Consider the following 15224-nt stretch of genomic DNA (forward strand, 5'->3'; position numbering starts at 1 on the left):
ATGTGATAATGTGATTAGTATAAGACCATGTGTGGGATATGGCTTCGGTATGATATGTGAACCGTGTAAGACCATGGCAAGGCTATGGCTTCGTGTGTGATGCGTATCAATGTGAAAGTCCATGGTTTACTATGGCAATGTGATAATGAAGCACTCAATTCCTTATTGTTCCCTAATTTGACAATGAAGTAAATGAGAAATGGGCCTAAGGGAGTTAAATTGTGAGTTGCCATATGGAAATTATTCCAATGAGTTATTAATGAAATTGTGATTTGGAGGATGAAATAGTTAAACTAATAGATATATGATTGTGTACGATATTTGATATGATTTGTGTTTATATGCCTATGAGCTTACTAAGCTTCAATAAGCTTACTTGTGTGTGTTTAATATTTTATGTAGATTGACTTGAAGTGAAGTGGGTAGATCGGATCAACACAACAGGTACACTATTCAGATTAATTCGGTAGTTTTGTTTTATGTTTAAAGATTTATATGGCATGTATAGAGTTTGAATGAATTGAAGTAAAGATGTTATAAACTAGTTAACAATATTTGTACTAAAACAGTTTTCGGTAAGTAGCAGTAGTTTGACTTTGAAAAATCACTAAAAATAGTATAAATGGAATTAAATAATGAATAAATTATGGAATCGAATGTTGATGAGTCTATTTTCATATGGAAGAAGCAAAACAGGTATATGAGCTATATTTTATGAGATGTTTAAATTTTTGTGAAACAGGGCCAGAGCGATTTCTGGATCCCCTGTTCTGACTTTGGAAATTCACCATAAATTTTACAAAGATAATTAGAAGTCATACTTTATATGTACAGATTCCTTATTGAGTCTAGTTTTATTAGAGACAAACGGTATAGTCATTGAAGCTCTTTACAGAGAGATATCTGATTCGTAATACACAAAGGTCAGAGTAGTCAAACCCTGAAACAGGGGAGATTTTAAATAATAAACTGTACTAATTGGCTTGACCAAAAATTCTAGAAAAAAATTGGTAAGTAGATATATGAGTATAAATTTAGAGAAAATTTACGGATTTGGATTTCGAGTTTTATAACTCGAGATATGAATTATTTAGAAACTATGACACAGTTGGACAGCTTGTTTGAAAAGTATTATATAAATTATCTAAATTTGGTTAAGTGCTCAAATAAGTTTAGTAGTGCCTTGTGCTCGACTCCGGCAACGGTCTCGGGTAAGGGGCGTTACAAAAAGAGTGATATCTGAGAAACACAGATTATTCGTAAAGCTTGAGGAGGGGTGTGGGTACTGAAGAGATAGTCAAGAGTCGAAGAATTGAACGCGGATCATCAAAAATCGTGACGAAAAAGGGATATATGAAAAACATACCTAAAGCTCATAGCATAATCATGTAGGCATAAAGGCATTTAAGACAAACATGTGCATATCATGATAACATTAGGCATGACATATACAGGTACTCCAGCAGAGCAAGAGGATATGATGTTAGCTGTACTGAATTAAGGAAAGACACCTGAGTTCCACCAGACGATATGTTCTGGTATTTTGATGTTTATTTCTATTTTTAAAAAAATAAACTCATATTGCAAGAGGTGAGTTGAGCCTCGGGTCATACGCTGAGGTATTTTCCATTTCTGTTCTTTAATTTCTACGGTTCAAAAAAAATCAACTCATATTGCGAGAGGTGAGTTGAGCCTTGACTGACACGTTGAGGTATTTTCAATTTCTGCCTTTCACAAAAATATCAACTCATATTGTAAGAGGTGAGTTGAGCCTCAGGACACGCTGAGGTAATTTCAATTTCTGTCTTTCAAAAAAAAAAAAATCAACTCATATTACGAGAGGTGAGTTGAGCCTTGGGACACCCTGAGATAATTTTTATTTCTGTTTCAAAATTCAACTCATACTGCAAGAAGTGATTTGAGCCTCAAGACACGTTGAGGTATTTTCAATTTCTGTCTTTCAAAAAATTCAACTCATACTGCAAGAAGTGAGTTGAGCCTCAAGACACGTTGAGGTATTTTCAATTTCTGTCTTTCAAAAAATCAACTCATATTGCGAGAGGTGAGTTGAGCCTCAAGACACGCTGAGGTAATTTCAATTTCTGTCTTTCAAAATAATCAACTCATATTGCGAGAGGTGAGTTGAGCCTCAGGATACGCTAAGGTAATTTTGATCTCCGTTTTCGAAAATCAACTCATATTGCGAGAGGTGAGTGGAGCCTCGGATCACATGTCGAGGTATTTTCAAATTCTGCTTTTCAAATTAAGTTTAAAAAACAAAATCATATTGCGAGAAGTGAGTTGAGCCTTGGCTCACACGCTGAGCTATTTTTAATTTCTGTTTTTAATGTCTATTTTTTAAAGAGTCAATTCATATTGCGAGAAGTGAGTCGAGCTCAGGATCACACGCTGAGTAAAGAATCAATATTACAGCTGATTAAAGACACCAGATTTTGTCTCCCTGAAGTTGCAGTGGAGTTGATCGAGGATATCAGATCTTGCCTTTCTAAAGTGGCAGAAGAGAAGACCAAAACCTCATCTCACTGAAGCGATAGAAGAGCAGATTGAAGTTGTAGATCTTATCTTTCTGAAGTTACAGTAAAGCGGATCGAAGCCACAAATCTCATATCCTTGAAACTACATTGGAGTAGATTGAAGCTACAAGGCCCATATTAGAAGATGCAATGAATTGAACCAAAGCTACAAGATGCGGTGGACTGGAGAGAGACTACTTGAACAAGAAGAGTACCAAAGACGTCAAGACTTAGCAAGACTGGACAAAATTGACCTTTATTTGTGTCTTTGCTCTATTCCCGTTACATGACAATGAGCAAAGAGGGACAACTGTTGTAGGCCAATTTTGGGCCCTTTTACAAAATACCCACAGCTCAATTTTATCCACACTTAAACCTCAACCCATTTCATAAACCTAATACCCATCTAAATTAACCCAAATAAAACCCAAGTACAACCCAATTGCCCAAACCCCCTAAAACCCAAATACAACCCAATACCAACCTAACCACTACCCATACCCAAATTAACCCAATAACAAATAGCCCAATTCTAACCCTAGCCCCAAAAAAAAACCAAAACTTTCAGCCAAGGGAAACCCTAGGCCGCCGCATGCTAGGCATGCCTCTGCCCGAGACCTGGCACCAGCCACTACCACCACCACGCCACTGCTGCCCACCATGCTTCTCTGACAACGGCCATACCCTGCAAAAGGAGACAAACACCAAGACAGAGGTAGACAATACAGGAGCAGTAGCAAGAGGTTTAAAATATTTTTTTAAAATGGCTATAAGAGCCAGATCCAATTGTAAACAGAGGGATATTTTACAATATTGAAAAGAGAAAAAAAAAACACAAAAATCCTTCTAAATTTTGAACACAAAAGAAACATCAATAAAAAGGTTGCATTTTTTTTCTTTTTTTCCTCTTCTTTCGAATCTTTTTTCTTTCTTTTTTTGTTGTTTTTTTCTTTCTTTATATATACATATATTATTAAGCAAAAAAAAATTATCTTTTCCGGCTATCGTGGGCGGTGGCCGGCGCCGGCGACGGACGGTGGTCAACGATCGGCCGGTGACCGGCCCCCTGGCCGGATTTCCTTTCTCCCCTCAATTCTCTCTTCTTTCTCCCTTCTTTTTTTTTCTTCTTTCTCTCTTCAAAATGATTTTTTTGGTCAAAAATTGGCCTTATATAGCCCTCCAAAACGACGTCGTTTTGGGGCTGCCCTTTAGGCTCAAAACGACGTCGTTTTGAGCCTACCCGATCCGACTCAATCCAAACCTGCCAAGGATCCGCGTGTTTTCTATTAATGGTTTATTTATACGCGCGGTCCTTCCGCTTTTTCACTCTTTTGCAATTAAGTCATTTTTTATTTTCAATTTGGCCCCATAATTTTTCGCGCCTTATGATTTAGTCACATTCAATGCTGTGCGTTTTGGAGGTTGGGCAAATTTCCCTTTTAGCCCCTCCAAGTTATGCGCATGTTATAATTTCGTCCTTTTCTTTAGTTTTTATTTCAAATTGGCCCCAAAATTTAGTTTTTAATTCAATTTCGTCCTTTTTACCTTTTTTCGTTACTCTACTTTAATTTATTATTATTATTATTAATACTTCTAATGTGCCCATATACTATGTGTATATATATATATTTATATGTTACGTACTTTTAATATTATATTTATATATATATTATTACGTATATTTTAATATGTATGTATTCGTGAAGTATTATCAATAGTTTTTTTTATTATTATTAGTTTCAAAATGTATATATTGTGTTTATATTTTAATGCTACGCTATATATGTTTTGTATTATGTATATATATTTTTAACTATTATATATTGAGTATTTCTAACGTTATTACTATATATACGCACGTATTTTTATCGCATAAATATTTTTATTTATCACTTCTAATATATATATATATCGCATACGTTTTATATCGTATATTTCCTTATTTATTTTTATTAGTTATATGTTTTTATTTCATGTACATATCTTTATATCATCTTTATTATTATTAATCTTAATACATGTTTTATATATGTATATATTATGTATATTTTAATATTATATTATATGTACGTGTTCATATTATAGCGTTTTTAGTTACATATTTTGTACTATATTATTTTATTAGTTTTAGTTTCAATAAATATTCTAATGTGTATATATATATATACTTTAGTATTATAGTTGTACACTTTTATACGGTCTTATGTACATATATTTACGCATATTTTCTTTTATATACATTTTAATATCACATATGTATATGCGTTTTTACTATATTAGTTAGTCTTTTTCCTATTTTATGTATATATTTCAAATACTATGTATAGTATATTTATGACTCCATTACTATATATATCTTATGTACACACTTTTAATATTATTATTATGTATATATATTCGTTGTTTTTATTTCATGTTTAATATTATCATTATTTACGTTTAATATCACATGCATGATTATTGTTTTTAATATTATTATTCTATTTATTATTTGTTTTAATATATACGACACTTTTATTTATTTCTATTTCATATCAATTTGCTTTGCATTATTTCGAAAATATTTTTCCTGTTTTTCGATTAATTTCGAGGCATAAGGCAACATATCGGTTTAACACCAAGTCGTCAATTTTATCGCTATGCTGGGTGAATATCAATCGCCTCGTGTTAAAACGGTATATCTAGAGGTGTGCATGGGCTGGGCCGGGCCGGGCCCATAAAAATTTTGGCCCTTTTTTAAGGCCCGGGCCCGGCCCGGCCCGAAATATGGGCCTGAAAATTTGTCCAAGCCCGGCCCGAGAAAAAAATGGTAGGCCCGAGCCCGGCCCGGCCCGGTCATATTAAATTTTTTTGTTGCTTTTTTTATTAAATAAAAAACTTTAAAATATAATAAATCAAATATTAAAACAAAAAATAAATAAATAATGGGACTAAAATAATTATTAAAATAATACATAAATTAAAAATATAATAAAAAGTAATTATATTAAAATTGAAACAAATTAAAACTAAATTAAGAATTAAATTATATTAATAACAAAAGTTTTACAATATCAAAATAACATCAAAACAACAAAAAGTAAAGTAAAAGTACTAAAGTTATTTAAAATTAAAATTAAAAATAAAAATAATTTAAAATAATTTAATATTAAAATCGGGCTGGCCAGCCCTACAAAAAAATCTTACCCGAGGTCTGCCTGTTTTCTAAACGGCCTCGCTTTTTGTCCAAACCCGTTTTTGGCCTATATTTTACCCAAACCTCCCATTTTTCAAAGCGGTCCTTGGCCGGGTAGGCCGCCTGCCCATGCACACTTCTAGGTATATCCTTCTCAAAAAAAAAAAATCAAAAAGATTGAAAATTCTTGTCTTTTCAAACGGATCACGATTTAATCTTATATTGAACTCGTATTTTTGAAAATCAAGACAACACGTGTTTATAAGATACCAATTTTGGGCGTCGCGAGGGTGCTAATATCTTCCTCGTTCGTAACCGACTCCCGAACCCTAAATTTTCTCTGGATTTTAACGTAGACCTAAACTCAACCTTTTATTTGTTTTAATAAGAGGTCTAATAGGTGTCCGATCACACCTAGGAAAAAGGATCGGTGGCGACTCCCTGTTTATTTCAAAAATCAAACGTCAAATTTCAAACTTTTTTTCAATAAATCGCCACAATTAGTGACCAAGCTAAGCTAAAATTTTTACGTCGCTACATATAACACGAGTGAAAAAATTATGTAACAAATATATTTAATTAATAATTTACATAAAAAAACTCAAATAATGCTTTAGTTGAAATGGTAAAGTTAAAGGTTTTATATGCATTGTGCTTTTCCATTATGAGTAATTTTTATTGATTTATAAACAAAATATAAAAAGATAAAAATACCCTCATGATAATTTAACTTATTTTATAAAATGAATAAACTCTTTAGTAATTTAGTAAATAAGTTGAGACTCAGTTGACGTGTGGTACCAACTTAATCAGAGACTTTATTGTAGTATAGATAAATATATAACATTTACATAAATTGTTTTATCCCACATTGTGAATGCCACATAATCTAATACTTCTGCCAACAACAGAAAGGAAAAAGCGATTAAAAATTTGGTATTAACATTTAAAGTTCAAAGTTCAAATCCTGACAATAACTTCTCCTCTCTCAATTTATAATATCCCACAAAACCAGGGGCAAATTTAAGAGGGGCAGACAGTTGCCATGACACTCCTAAAATGAAAATCATGTCATTTATTTTTTTTTATAAATAATAAAAATTTAAGTTAATATATGGTAAAATTGTACTTTAACTCAAAAATAAAATAAATTATGTTTAATCCTTTAAAAATGATTAAATAAAAAATTTCTTAAATATTTATAATTCAATTATAGCTTTTATTAAAAATTAAATTCGGTTTGCCTTTATTAAAAATGATATACATTTTAAAGTTTTTAAATAATAAAATAAATTATATGTAATACACTGATAATATATAACATAATATAATATCTATAAATTAGACGAGGACATACCATACAAATATTTAAAAATTAAATTCACTTTTCATTTTTTTACTATGTATAATTAACTATCAAAATTAATAATTAAATTAATCAAATTATTAATTTATTAGTGCATTCAATTTAATTAAAATATCATTAAACAAATCATAAAAATAAAAATTAATTCAACTAATCCGTATTGATGTGTAGGTCAATCCGCACAACCTCTTTTTATGGACTAATAAAATATTATTTAATAGACAGTTGCTTGTCACCTAATATTTCATTATGCACTTCTTTCTCTTGGGATTCGGAAGAATAAATATCTGGTTGACAATTGCCGAAGATATTAAAGCTGACGTGGGACCCATCTGATGTATTGACACGTGTAAAAAAGTCGCCATTTGGAGCCTTTATCGGCCCAACACCGTCGCTATCTCATTCCCTCGCGATTTTCTCCCCGCTATAAATTGAAAACCAATTTTCTTTTTCCCTTTTAATTTAAAAACAAATTCCACCTTTTTTATTTTATAAAAAAAGAAAATAATCTCCGGCGGAGTTTTCCGTTTCCGGCTCCATATTCGAATCCTCTAAGGCTTGTGCAAGTGAGTTGACTCGGATGAGCTGAGAGCGTCAGAGATTCTACCGCAAATGCAAGACTGGTAATCTTCCTTTCTAGTTGAATTTTATCTTTCATTTCAGTAATTGCTTTGCATGTGTTATTCTCCGTTTATAAATTTTAGTAGTTAGCTTTTAGTGATATGACATTGTGACTGCAGATTTTATTTTTTTGCGGCAATTGTTAAGGTTCTATTTTCAGTTAGAAAATCATATTAGGAAAAGATAAAGAGAAGAGAAGATCTATTTATTGAAGGATTTAGCTGATTTTTGTGTTTTTAATTGCTGAAAGAATGAAGATTATATAGTAAGTGTCTTTATAACCTTTAGTTTGCGCATCTATTTATATTCTGGAATAGTAGGTCACACAGGCTGTAGAGCACTTTTGAGTTGCTTTAAAATTTGAAAGCTACTGATCTTTTACTGAGAATCTCAGTTTTTATGATGCCAAATAGTTTCGTAATGAAATGGAAATTGGTATGTGAAATTTTAACTAATATATTTATTTAGCACACATTACTGCTTGTTGTTTTTTGCTTTTTGGCCAACTACTGAATATTTGAATTATTTACTGGATCCTACTCTTTAAATGCCAATCATCAAGCAAAATCTTGATGTGTAGTTGTGGTGATAAATTTTTTGGAAATAACCACTGAAATATTATAATATGGATAAACAGAGTGGATTACCTTGTTAATTTGGATTTGCTTTTTCTTTCTAAATATAAATTGAATTTCTAATAATTTTAGTTGTGAAGAAAGATTTAGGGTTCTATTTCTCACTTTATCTAGATAGAATTGGCCGCAATTTTGTTCAAGATTGGTCACCGATGGTTTTTGAATGGTATAATTTTTTCTTTTCTTGTTCTTTATGCTTCAGAAACTTTTTCAAAGTTTAGACAGTAGATGTTTACCATTGGACAAGTCCACAAATACAATGGTGGATTCGGAGCAAAGGTTGAGTGGATAATCTATTCCAGATTCTTGTTTATATGCTATCAATCTTGAAGATATATGCTGATTGCTGAGGTTAAAATTCAAGGGCCCTTTTTCTGTGTGTGTGGAAAGGCTATGCATTATTCTGCTTGCCAATACTAAGCATTTAAATACAAATAGTGTATTAAGACAACCTTAATGGAAGAAGAGTGTTCGCTTGGATTTAATGATTATTAAATTGTCTTACTTGATATTTCTTTTATCAGTTCCCCTCATTGCTGTGTCTATGGATCATTATACTACGAAGCTATGGCACCAGACAGTCGAAAGAGATTCCTGCCTGAACTACTCATGTGGTCTTCTTCCTGTTTTCCATTTTGGGCCTATCTTGCTTTCCAAGTCTCATTTGAATGAGGTGTCTCCATTAATAAATGCAACTCTCAATATTCTTTCTTCTCTATTGAAATTCCTTCTCAATCTGCCCAGACAGCCTCTCTTTCCACACCATTTGAACTTGACTCCTGAACACAGCCATTCCTCACCACTCTCCAACATGGCAGCAAGTTCTCTGCCACTGGCAGCACTCACACGACCACTTTGAAAGCTTTCGTACATCATTCTAGGGTCATGGAGTTGATTATTATCTTGAGAAAGAATTACACAAATATTTTTAATGATCACAAAAATATAGTTCTCTCTCAACATTTTCAGAACGCGATAACTCCCTCATTGCGAGTATGATACCATCACTTCCTTAATTCATTTAGTAAGGGATTCTTCCGGAGGTGATTAGGTTCCTTATTAAATTGCCGTGCTTATTAATTCTTCACTTGCTATCGATGTATATTTTCCGTGAACAACTTCAATACTGGATTCCTTCAGTTAGTATTGCAACTTTCTCTTGCACTAGCTAGCCTCCCAACCTAGGCTTAATTATTTGTTCAGCACCTTATTCATCTGTCTGCTAATGATAAATCTATCTGAGAAATCCAAAAAGGTGAGGACAATTGGGTAAAACCTAGCAGAATGATTCTTCAGCTGATTGAAGTCACTTTGGATTGGATGGTAAGTTAAAGAATGTCCTCTTGTTGTAGGAATCTCTTTGTTCTTTATAAGTTAACCTTACTTAAATTATTAGATTTTTTCTCCACCAATATTTGTTGTTTAGTTTTCTCTTTATAGCTATAGCTCTCTTTTCCTTGTGTGTTTAGTTCTAACGTTCTCCTTTGTTGTTTTAATTTTTAACTCTGCAGGATCAAACTATGGTTTGGACAAATGAGAAGCAAATGCAACTCTTATCTTGATTTCTTAGAAGCATCATTTGTTAAGCAGTTGCATAGTTCTACGAATTTGCATGGCTGTCACTGAGAAGAGAAAACGTGGGAGCCTTGTGCAACCCCACAACTTCCAGCAAAAGGTCATAGATTTTCCCATCAGGTCGGACACTTAATCTGCTTATTATCTTCACATTGTTGTTTTTATTTCAATTAATTGCTTTGCGCAATAACTTATATAGTTATCTTGTCAGATTTTGGTTCTACAAGTTGACTGCAAACCGAAAGATAAACTATCAGAGTTATGACCCTTTGTTCAGCAGCACCCGCTGATTCTTGTGATATCATGGGATGTTCACGGTTACATCACTTACACCTGCAGGAAAAAGCAGCTCAACTACATTTCCTGTTCCAAGAGAAATTGTGGTGCCCAATGATGGAATCTACATCTACTCAAGAAGTAATACAAACTTCTCTCACAAATCAGCAAGGAATTCAGGGCAGCATCCCATATATCAGTTCTGCAACTACAGCTTGGGTAGCTGTACCGCTGGTAAATCTAATTAGGCTTCAATCTGCTGGTATATATATATCTTCTCTTTGTTCATTTCTAATACAAGTTTCAATATTCCATGCTAACTGAACTCATGTATACTTTTGAACTTATGTGTGAACTTTGCCATGAACCTTCATCATTTTCCTGATTCCTGTGGAATATATTTAGATAAGAATGATTAGAGTTTTGATTTATTAATTTTTACTTAGCTTTAGTATTGTGGTCTTTCATAGAGGTGTCAGATCAGAACTTGGTGGATGAAGACCAAGGAAAAAAAACCAGCAATGTCCGGTGCAAAAAGCTTGAAGATGATGGCAGTTCTTGATGCTTCGAGCCATGGTCAAGTAAAACTTTAACTTTATGCATGCCACTTAATTTTTTTGTAAAAATATTGTAAGTCTGTTTGAGACAATTTTTTACATTACATGTTTGTATACCTCACATTTATTTATCATCCATGAACTGAAACTCTTCTTCAGGTGAAAAGTGGGTACAATAGAGAACTCAATCTTCAATAAAACATATGCAAAAGGAGAGAAGAAGAAATTGGTGTGGAAGGGGAGCTGCCCTGAGAGCTCTGTCGACTCATACATGTTGCCTGGTATAGCCGTTCACAATCGCAATTGCCTAAAATAAACTCTTCGAGCCAGTTCCTTCGTGTGGCTTCAAAAGCACTCTTTAGAAGTATTTTGCCAGTTTTGAATGGCAAAAACTCTTGTTTAGCATTGTTTTTGCTGCAAAAACAATTACTTTTGAACAGTCAAAAGCAATGCTAAATACGGACACTCCCTCATACTTTGATCCCTACTAACCCTTCAGATGTTCCACTAAACAGGGCCAAAGTAAAAGGCTGTTTAGGTTTTTCTTTTATACAACTCTTGTTACTATCAGTAACTTTCTAAACTCTTAACTTGGAAGAAAATATGCAGTTAAGTGCGCGCAAGTGATAGCCTTAACTAAGTTAAGGCTCAATCGATTGTTCAGTTTAGCTTGGCAATAATTGGGATTCAAAACATTAAATTTTTTTAACCCTTTTCACATAAGCCCTCCGTTCTTCCACTACTTGAACTTCCTTTTTCAACCAAAAACAATTCTTGCGGTTCCAAACTAGTATTCTTTGTTTCAACTTGTGGAACAACATCTATACCAGTTGTTTTCCTTCTCTATTGGTTTCGTTGCCTCAAGCATTGCCATCTACTTTCATCTTCCACCCCTAAAAATATGCTGTTGATATCGCCAGCATCAGTGGAGGTGGATGCTGGAAGTTTAGACCCTGGTCCAAGAGTGGATCAAGAGAGAAACATGCATTTTTATCAAAAGCAATGTTGATGGAATTGGTCACTTGGGCTAGGGATCGACTGGTGTGCTGGTTGATATTAGATTGGGTTTTGAGCAGTCAGGCTGGGAATCGACTGCCGTGTGGGGCTGAGAGTCCACTGGTGTGCCGGTTGATAATAGATTGGGTTTTGAGCAAACAGCTAGAAATCGCCATTAAATCATTAAAAAACCAATTGAACAACTTTTTTAAATATTTTTTTTCCAACTTATTAGTCCAAAAATCCGACATAAAACAAAAAACTGGGTTGGATTTTACCGCTTTTATGTTAATCAATTTTATAGAATTTTCTTCCTATTTTTATGAGTTCTTTTTAAAAAAAATTTAGATCAAACAGTTTAGTTAATTACCGATCTTTTTCTTATTCTTAAAAAGTTTAGAGAAATAATCGCCTTCGATAGAATCTGAATATTGAGATAGTAACTCTCGTTGGGTCAAGTTTTGTGAATGAAAGAAAATAATATTAGGAGATTGAAGGATTTGAACTAATTCGATTTTAAGTATAGATAAAAAATTCCCATAAAGATGGAAGGAAGGATTGAAGTTAGAAAGGTTGATATCATGAAAATGTAATTAAAGAAACAGTCATTGCATGTCACAAGTTTCGAAAAGAGCTAATAATCCATCCATCATATGGGAATATTTGGCAAGATTCGAATCTTGGTAGACCTTGATTGTTGGGAAAGTGTTATAAGGGATATGAAATAAAAGTAAAAGTATTTTGGAGTATTTGTGGTGAGAGTTGATTTGTATTATGTTGATTTTATTAAAATAATTTGATAAATTGGTGTTTATATATTAGGTCAAATAGAAAGTTCGTATTTTGTTAAAAAATCTTTCGTGTTTATTATTAAAATTAATTATTGTATATTAATATGAGTTACGCATAATTATTTATTAATTTAGTATGTTTTTAGTCGTATAGATAAATAAAATTTCTAATAAAATGATTAATTTTTTCTTTAATGGATATAAATTATTTTATTTATTTTTTAATAGAAAAGATAAAATATAATCTGACATTTTATTATTATATGTGTTAGTGTAATTTTCTTCTGTCAATGGTGACAACAAGATTCATGATGGGACTGGAAGCTATCGAATAGTGCAACCACAAGTGCCCTAATCGATACGTAGCTCTGGTTTTGTGACAAGGAAATATGGAAAGCATGGGTCAGCCAACGTTAAAACAAAGACAACGGTGGGCAAATTCAGGGATTGGTGTTGCCTGATTTGCTTGAGAATGGGATTTAATATAGTGACTTCACAATCATTATTATATATATATATATATTATTTTTATGGTGTTTTTTAAATATTTCCTGTCATATTGTATTAATATTTATTATATCAATAATTATGAACTATATTATTACACTCAAATCAAAAGATATATAGTTTGTGAAAGGAAGTTTGATTCTTTACGAAATTTTTTTTGAATTGTTGTCCAATTAAAATTGATGAATTCTTCGAAAGATTGATATTGTCTTAAGTCAAGTTTAAGATTTTGTTTCACTTAGTTATAGTTTAAGGGGCACAAGTTCAAATCTTGTTATGCATGGATGCACATTTTTTTTTGGTAGATGACTATAGGCTATTTACGATATGATTTAATGTGATGTTTTTGATTTGTCAAAAAACAATACTAACCCCTTAAAGAATTGATAGATGATATTTCGTAACTCAAATGGTAGATTCAAATGGTAGATTCACGTAATTACACCTACTTATATCCCAATTCATTACAGCCATCAAAAGAATTGAAAAGGAATTGTCAAATTGCAGAATAATGAACAAACAAAGACTTGACCATAACAAAAACAAATCAACCAATCCCCGGGATCACTTTTGAATGTAGTCTGGGGGGCCATACATTGTGACCCTTTACGAATACAAGCCACACAATATATATATATATACATATATACATACATGAAAGGTTCAGTTTACGCATTAACATTGTTGTAAAGAATCATCGAGCTACCGAACCGATAACGACCCAAACACCATAACTCGACATAGTTAATGTCCCCTTGAATTAGCCTCTTGGAGACTGTAACGCTTTCAAATGACTACACATGTTGCAATAATATGAGCTTTAGATATTGTCGAATATAATGTTAAATGTTAATAAATGGTGTTGGTCATTTAGTCTACTAGTTTTTGAACTATTGCTCGCTTTCATTTTTTTCTTCTAATTCTTCACATCACTGTCTTATTGCTTTTCTATGAAATTTCCCAGTACAGGTGAAAACACTTTGATTGCTCATTTGCTTTCTTGGTAGGAAATTAAAGAGCCAAAAAAATAGAAAGGAATTGATCAGAGGTCGGGTTAGACACCGGAATTTTTTAACAACTGATGAAAATTCTAGCAATGTAGATGATTGAATTAAGGTTTTTAAATCAAAGGTATATGCACAAGAAAGGGGTTTGCTTCCTTGGTTGAATGGTATAATTGCACTTTTAATGTCTCTCTAATGTAAATAATTCAAGTTAAGCTTTTTTAGCCTTATTTAGTGAAAAAATTTACAATTTTGGCCCCTTTCAAAAGTTAAAAAAATTCAATTTAAGCCACTTTCAAGACAAAGTTTTCAGCTTGGACCCTCTAAATTTTTTTTTTAAAGTTTTATCTCATCTCCCTTCACATAATTCTTAACTTTACCCTTAAGTGGATTTAATTTCTATCACCTTAATTATGGCTAAATGTCAAACTTTATTCACCCTAAAAAAATCATGGGAGTAAAGTTAAAATTTTTAATGATCCTTGAATTACTGATGATGACAAGTTTTATGTGGATGTTGTTCTAATTGAGGGGTATGCTCATCTAAAAGCTTGTGATTTATTTCATCCTAATGAGGATTCATAGGACACAAATATTGTAATACCTCTTGCCAGACCCGATCGTCGGGTCTGAATTACAGGATGCTACAACTGTTGCTGGAGCAACTATCGTCAAACATATTGTAATTATATTATTTAAACAAACATTCATGTCTTAAACATATTCATAATATGATATACAATTAACTTTGAGCCTTAATCGAGCTTATAAAAGCTCTTTTATTCACTCGAGCATGAAATAGGAATAAATTGTAAAGTTTTGAAAATTCAGGGTCAACGTCGTGGCGTTGCCAAACAGTTTGTCATATCACGACGTCAGGCCACTTGATGTCGCGACATCACATATTGTCGGCCAGCGTTGCGACGAGGAAATGTGGTTGTCAGACGAAAACTTTGTTTTTGGAACAAATTAAGCCATTTGCACATTTGGTGCATAATTGAACACATTTACCTACACAAGATCACTTTAAAAACATACCAGATATCACACATAAACCAATTCAAATCAATCAACCCAACATGCCACAATTTGGCACCCAACCATACCAATTCAACTTAATCAAACTCAACTTATACAATTATGCCTTTTAGCCATTCAAAACAAACACTTTTCCATTCCATTTCATG

General features: G+C 32.6%; 1 protein-coding gene across 3 annotated transcripts; it reads left to right on the top strand.

Annotated features, from left to right (window-relative positions):
* The first annotated feature begins 7460 nt into the window (after positions 1-7460).
* On the top strand, positions 7461-11341 carry LOC108474877 (uncharacterized). 3 transcript variants are annotated; one of them, XR_008280012.1, is made up of 5 exons: positions 7461-7698; positions 9843-10026; positions 10118-10444; positions 10653-10763; positions 10899-11341. XR_008280012.1 is itself a non-coding variant. In XM_017776912.2 (5 exons), the coding sequence occupies exons 3-5, from the start codon at positions 10168-10170 to the stop codon at positions 10935-10937; spliced, it is 399 nt and encodes a 132-aa protein (XP_017632401.1). In that variant the 5' UTR covers positions 7461-7698; positions 9843-10026; positions 10118-10167; the 3' UTR covers positions 10938-11341. The 3 variants fall into 3 exon arrangements, 2 of the variants coding, with proteins under 2 accessions (XP_017632401.1, XP_052881574.1); XM_017776912.2 differs by having other exon boundaries at positions 10118-10416; XM_053025614.1 differs by having other exon boundaries at positions 10118-10416; positions 10653-10758.
* Positions 11342-15224: the final 3883 nt, after the last annotated feature.

This window comes from Gossypium arboreum, chromosome 3, assembly GCF_025698485.1.
Source record: "Gossypium arboreum isolate Shixiya-1 chromosome 3, ASM2569848v2, whole genome shotgun sequence".
Taxonomy (NCBI): domain Eukaryota; kingdom Viridiplantae; phylum Streptophyta; class Magnoliopsida; order Malvales; family Malvaceae; genus Gossypium; species Gossypium arboreum.